Source organism: Myotis lucifugus, unplaced genomic scaffold (genome assembly GCF_000147115.1).
Source record: "Myotis lucifugus unplaced genomic scaffold, Myoluc2.0 scaffold_5575, whole genome shotgun sequence".
NCBI classification, from domain to species: domain Eukaryota; kingdom Metazoa; phylum Chordata; class Mammalia; order Chiroptera; family Vespertilionidae; genus Myotis; species Myotis lucifugus.
In genome coordinates, this window is record NW_005876623.1 from 3,801 (window position 1) to 9,688 (window position 5,888).

At 66.5% G+C, this 5,888-nt stretch overlaps 1 protein-coding gene across 1 annotated transcript; it reads right to left on the reverse strand.

Moving 5' to 3' along the window:
• Positions 1 to 1,367: 1,367 nt before the first annotated feature.
• On the reverse strand, positions 1,368 to 5,444 carry LOC102435736 (collagen alpha-1(V) chain-like). Its single transcript, XM_006109075.3, has 2 exons — positions 5,074 to 5,444; positions 1,368 to 3,423 (listed from the first exon to the last, which is right to left on the reverse strand). The coding sequence occupies exons 1-2, from the start codon at positions 5,260 to 5,262 to the stop codon at positions 3,277 to 3,279; spliced, it is 336 nt and encodes a 111-aa protein (XP_006109137.2). The 5' UTR covers positions 5,263 to 5,444; the 3' UTR covers positions 1,368 to 3,276.
• Positions 5,445 to 5,888: the final 444 nt, after the last annotated feature.

Consider the following 5,888-nt stretch of genomic DNA (forward strand, 5'->3'; position numbering starts at 1 on the left):
CATCCTCACCTTTGAGGTGGAAGCTGCAGCACCTCCCTCCAATGAGGGCCGCCCCTCCCCCAGGGCCCCCTGCCCACAGGTGTGGGTGCTCCTGGAATGAGCCCACCAGGGGCCAGGCTCCTGCAGGAGGCGGGTTCTCTCTCTCTGAAAGGCGGGGGCTCCCTGCACAGCCAGCGCCTGCTCCCGCACCTGCTCTCCCTGTCTGGCCTCCAGCAGCAGCCCCCACACCTGCCCTCGCGGATGGGAGAGCCTGCTGGTCAGCGCCCACCACCTTTCAGCGGAGGGATGCAGCTCAAGGCCGCCACCTCCGAGCCTGCCTGGGCGTTCGCCCCTCCGAGTGTTTCTCACTTTTTTTAAAAAAAATATTTTAATTGATTTCAGAGAGGAAGGGAGGGGGAGAGAGAGAGAAACATCACTGATGAGAGAACCATTGATCAGCTGCCTCCTGCAGGCCCCACACTGCGACGGAGCCCACAACCCAGGCCTGTGCCCTGAATGGGAATCAAACCGTGACCTCCTGGTTCCTAGGTCGATGCCCGACCGCTGAGCCCTGCCGGCCGCGCCCTTCTCAGCTCTCTCTCTAATGGACATGCTGGGACGGCGCCTCCCAGGCCTGACCGTCCCGTCCGCAGCCTCTGGGCGCTGTTTCCTTTCATCCGGCCAGTTCTCCCGGGAGCTTCTCTCTTGTGTCATCCGCCCCGGGCAGCCGAGCGGCCAGCTGCAGCCCAGGTGCCCACGTGCCCCCGGCTCCTCGCCCACCAGCTGGCACAGGCAGCAAACGGCCATCTGACCACAGGTCGTGCCGGTGACGGGAGCCACTCTCCTCCTCTGACGTCCAGCGTCCGGCTGCTGTCAGCTGTGCGCCCGCCATGCTGTTCTGAAAGCCGCTTCCCAATCTCGAGGTCCCTGTCTCCCCGTCTTCAGGAGCCCCAGGCCCGAGACCCCAGGGCCCCGAGCGTGCCCGAGCCCCCTGGAGGCGTCGGAGCACAGGTGACGGCCGCCCCTGTGTCCAGTTCAGCAGCCTGCAGGGCGGGGCCAGGAATCTGCGTTTATTTCTCTTGTTAATCCTCACTGGAGGATATTTTCTCATTGATTTTTAGAGAAAGTGGAAGTGAGGGGGGAGGGGGGGAGAGAGAGAGAGAGAGAGAGAGAGAGAGGCAGAGGATTTTGAAACGCCCTTTCCTGGGCATCACAGCTGAAACGCTGGCCCTGTCGGCCGTGCACCACGTCACGTGACATGTTCTAAGGGCCTGACGTCCTGGAATCGTCACCACAGGTTTCCTGCTTCCTGATAGTTCTCTCTCTCCGCGTATGTCCAGTTACACAGATTAGGAGGGAAGAGAATAAAGTGACGCCAACAGACCTTCTGCAAATATAGAAGTACTTTTATTGCATATACCGCGGCTACGTGGTCTGGGGGGACGGGGCACGTTTTGACTTCGGTACAAATTACAGCTTGGAAGGGTTGGCCAATGGAGGGAGGAAATGACAGGAGGGAAGGAGGGTGGACGAGAAATCAAACCGGAATCACATGACCTGGAGAGCCCCCGGGGTGCGCACGGCGGCCTGGGGTACGGCTTTTCCGCTGAGGGACGGACGGACGGACGGGACAGTCATGGCCGTGTGCCGGGTCCCAGTCTCTGGAAGCGGCTTCTCTCTGGCAGGAGCAGGGCGGATTTCCATGGGCGATCGGGAAATCCTCGCGGGTGGTGGTCGGTTTCTGGCGGCCATGCCGTGGCTTCCTGAGCCGGAACCACGCGTGGACGGGCGGGGCGGGTTGAGGACGCACCGAGGTCCTCCCACGGGGCCCAGCGTGCGGGAGGCGGGGAGCCCCTGGAGGGCCGCTTTCACAGTACAGGAGGCCTGCCCGCCGCCGCGGCCCTCGCCCCGGAGCCGTGCAGGTGTCGCCGATGGAAATCCAAATTGCGTACCTGGGACGGGCCCGCTGGCCGCCCTGCGGGGACTCACAAAGTTCATCGCCCGTGTGGGGAGCCCGCGGGCAGCACCGGGCCCACCGAGCCGCTCCCGGGGATTAGCGACCACAGAAATTAGCACCAGACATTCGGGACCGAGGACCATCTGCTACGGGGACCCCGCAGACGAGGCGGGAGCCTCTCGCTCTGCGTGTGTTTTCAAATCACAGGACACAACCGGACGGGGTCACAGGTCTTGGGGGGTGTGCCTCGGGGCCCCGCGGGAAGGGAGGGACGGCACTTATCGCGGCGTCCTTGGTAGAAACCCGGACTGTGGAGGACGGTGGGGGAGGGAGGCCCGGCCAGGCCCGCGTCGCCTTCAGGATCTCGAGACAGATAGCACCACAGAGAGAGAGAGAGAGATAAGCACCGAGTTTCACTTAGCGACCGTCCGCAGAACACGCGGCCTCCTGCCCCGGACGCACCCACTCGGGGTGGGGTGGGGGCATAGGGGGCCGCCGAGCCCGCCTTTCACCCCAAGTGCCTGCCGATAAGGCAGCGGGTAAATGCCTGCTCCCTTCCCACGGGAAAGCCCGGAGCTGATAAGACACCAACGGTTGGTCTGAGTAGGGCCTGCACCTGGCGGCGGGAACCCTCGCTGTTCTGGGCAGATTTCCAATCGCTGCACCTGCTCCTGCAGCGCGGGGTGGGGCTCCGGGTCTCGCCAGAGGGACTGCATCCAGCGCGGGCACAGCACCCCCCCGCCCCGTCCCCTTCTCCCCTGGGACTGAGCTGGGCTTGCCTACGTGGCTGAAAGTCGGGGACACTGAACGGTTATGACAACACAATACACACATTTACGCCATCACACACACAGCACCTGGGACCCGCGGGCGGCACGGGAACGGCTGACACCTGGCCCTGAGCGAGCGGCCCGGGCTCTGCGGGGCGCGCCTGGGAACGTTTGTGGAAGGTCAGGGGGAACGCACATCTTCAAGTGGAATTTAAAAATGTCCTCTCCAAACCCCGCAGGCCTCGGCCCGCCCCAGCCCCGCCAAGGCTCCACGGGCCAGGTCGGCGAGGTCGCGCGGCCCGTCCCGTCTGTGGAGTGCGATGCGGTGTAGACGGAACCTGGAGACTGAGGCGGGGGCGGCCCGGCGCCTGGGGGGCATCGGGGTCATGTGATTCGGCTCTGAGGTGGGGACACGGCTCTTTCCCTTTGCTCTCTCTGGTTTGGGGTGCGGCCTGGCGGGGTGCCGGGGCGCGGATGAGGTCGGGGATGGGATGAGGGGCCTTCGCTGTCCAGGACACCCCCAGGTGGCGTGCTGAGGTCACGAGGTTGGTCGCGGGGTCGGCACGGCTCCTAGCCCAGGAAGCAAGCCGGTCCCACTTCAAATCCGAATTTCTGGGCCGCCTCCCCGAAGTCGTTGAACATGATGTCCACGATGGGCACCTGCTCGACCTTGGGCGTGTCGATCTCCAGCACCGTCTTCTGGTAGCCTTTCCGGGTCTGGGGGGGGCGGGGAGCAGGGGCGTCAGGCCAAGCAGCCTCTCGGGGTGGCCCCTCACCCACCACACCCGCCGGGTCCCCCCACGTCCCATTCAGCCCCCTCCATAGCCAGGAGCCGGGAGCCGGGAGCCGGGAGCGGGGCTGGGACGGGGCCACAGCCATTCGGACCCACCTCGTCCCTGCCAGGCGGGCACCCCCGTCGCCCCATAGATTCCCCCCAAGGAGGTCTCGCCAGGACTGTGGGCTCCACCCAAACCAGGGGCCCTTGTTAAAAACTCAGCACCTCATGGCGGCGCCAGCAGCTGGCCGCACTCACAAGAGCAAGAAGAGGAGGGGGCCTGGGTAAACTGAGGCACGAGGGCGCGGGCAGCTCAGGAGAAGTGACCTGCACCTCCCCATCGGCAAGTTCTGTTTGGCGTCACCAGGTCCCCACTGTTTCATGGGCTGACTCTGCCCTGGTACCAAGGTGGCACGGGCGGGGCCACACACGGGTCCCTTTAGGCCGTGGGAGCCAGGAAGCTCAAAGCCAGAGTCCCAGCTCGGCCCGGCCCCGCCCCGCCTCTCCGTTCTGCCTCCTCATCTCCCGTCACAGCACGGCCCCTGCCAGCGGCTGTCTGTCTAGGAACAGCCCCAGGAGCGGGTCCCCTGGGCTCAGCTCCAGCCCAATGCGGTTCCCAGCTCCTTCTAGGCGAGTGGGGTGCCCGGGGCGCCCCGGGAGCAGGTGCTGCAGTTAGCTTCCCGGCGGGAGGCAGAGAAGCGGGACTTTTCCTTCTGCCCCCCGCCCCACCCCGTCTGGCCTCCCGGGAGCAGCTGGGGGTGCGTGTCAGGAGCAGGAAGGGCCTCCTGGGCGCAGGGCGGGCTCTGGCCCTGCCGGGGTGGAGCCGCCCTGGCCTGTGCCCGTGGGATCTGGCCTGGGGGGCAGCGGGCAGGGTCTTGGAACAGGCGGTGCGGAGAGCAGGGATCCGAGGGCTCAGCTCAGAGCCGACGTGCAGACCCGAGGGGCTGACCCTCCGCGAGGAACCCCGCCTGGCTCTTGGGGGCCACACGTGGGGTGCGGAGCAGGGCCAGCATCCCGGGCCCAGAGGCCAAGAAGCAAATGAAAACCCAGCCCTGACTGGCCGGGCGGCCTGCGCGAGCCTGTCGCCTCCTGGGCCTGTCACCCCTTCCCCGCGGCGGCAGGGGGTCCAGGGAGCTGCCCTAACGCGGGCGGGGCTGCCGGATGGGGTCCACAGCCAGTGGTTGCTGTCATCGCCCCGAGTCTGCAGGCCGTCCCAGCACAGCCACGGCCTCGGGAGCAAACCCAGTCTCCGCTCAGCCCAGTCCGGAACGGACCTGCCTAAGCAGAGGGTCCGGCCTCCGAGTGGACGTCACATGGGAGGGGCTTGTGGCCTGGGCTCCCTGGCCCTTCCTGTCGCCTCCCGGCCCTCCCTCCCGGCCCTCCCTCCCGGCCCTCTGTGGGGCGGCCAGGGTCAGCCACGTGCTCACAGCAGCAGCCAGGGGGCGCTCCTCATTTGGGCTCCCAGGGTCCCCGGCACCCAGCTCAGGGCCTGGCCCAGGGTGCGTGCCCAGTAAATGGTGTGGACTGAATGAACGAACTGCTCCAGTCGCGAGCGAGTCCCACCCCCGAGGCGGCGCCCACGCGATGCTCACCGCGCAGCCGTCCACCAGGGCGTGGATGTAGGGGCTGTTGTCGTAGGACATCTCCTCGTCGTTGGAGCCCAGGAAGCGCATGGCCTTGTCGTAGCTGCCCGTGGCCGCGTCCTGCCAGGCCACCGACTGGTAGCAGTTGTAGGTGATGTTCTGGTTGGCGGAGGCGCTCAGCAGGCGCAGGAACGTCATCTGGACCACGCCCACGGGGCTGCCCTCGGCGTCCACGTAGGACAGCTGTGGGGGGACAGGAGGAGGGCGCTCAGCTGTGGGGGGACACAGGCGCTGACGCAGTCCCTGGGACAACGCTCACGGCGGCGCCTTCACCCGCGGGCCCTCTCCTCCGCAGCGTGAGCCACACCAGGGCACTGCCTGGCAGCCACCACTCACCCGGCCGAGGCCGGCACACACCGGCTCGTGGGGTCCCTGAGCCACACCCCACTTTTTCAGGAACCTAAATAACTCCCCCACTTCTGTGCCCGGCCCCATCCTGCAGGGCTCCATGCACGTGCCTCCTCCTCCAGGAAGCCCCTCTGGGTTAGGTGCCTCACCCTCACCTTGGCCTGTCTCAGTATCCACCTTCCCCCCAGGGGTGTGGGGTGTAGGCGCCCGGGGCTGGGAAGGCAGCCCTTTCTGGACCTCCCTGTCTGTGTGCCCCGAGGCGGCCAAAGGCTCATTAGGGTTCCGTTCACGGTGAACACCCTGTGCTGAGGGCCAGTGATGGGCGAGGCCTGGGCCAGGGGGCCTGAGAATGCAGGTCAGAGGCCAGGCCCCGGTAGCACCCAGGCCAGCAGGAAGCCCGGCCCCCTGGAAGGTCA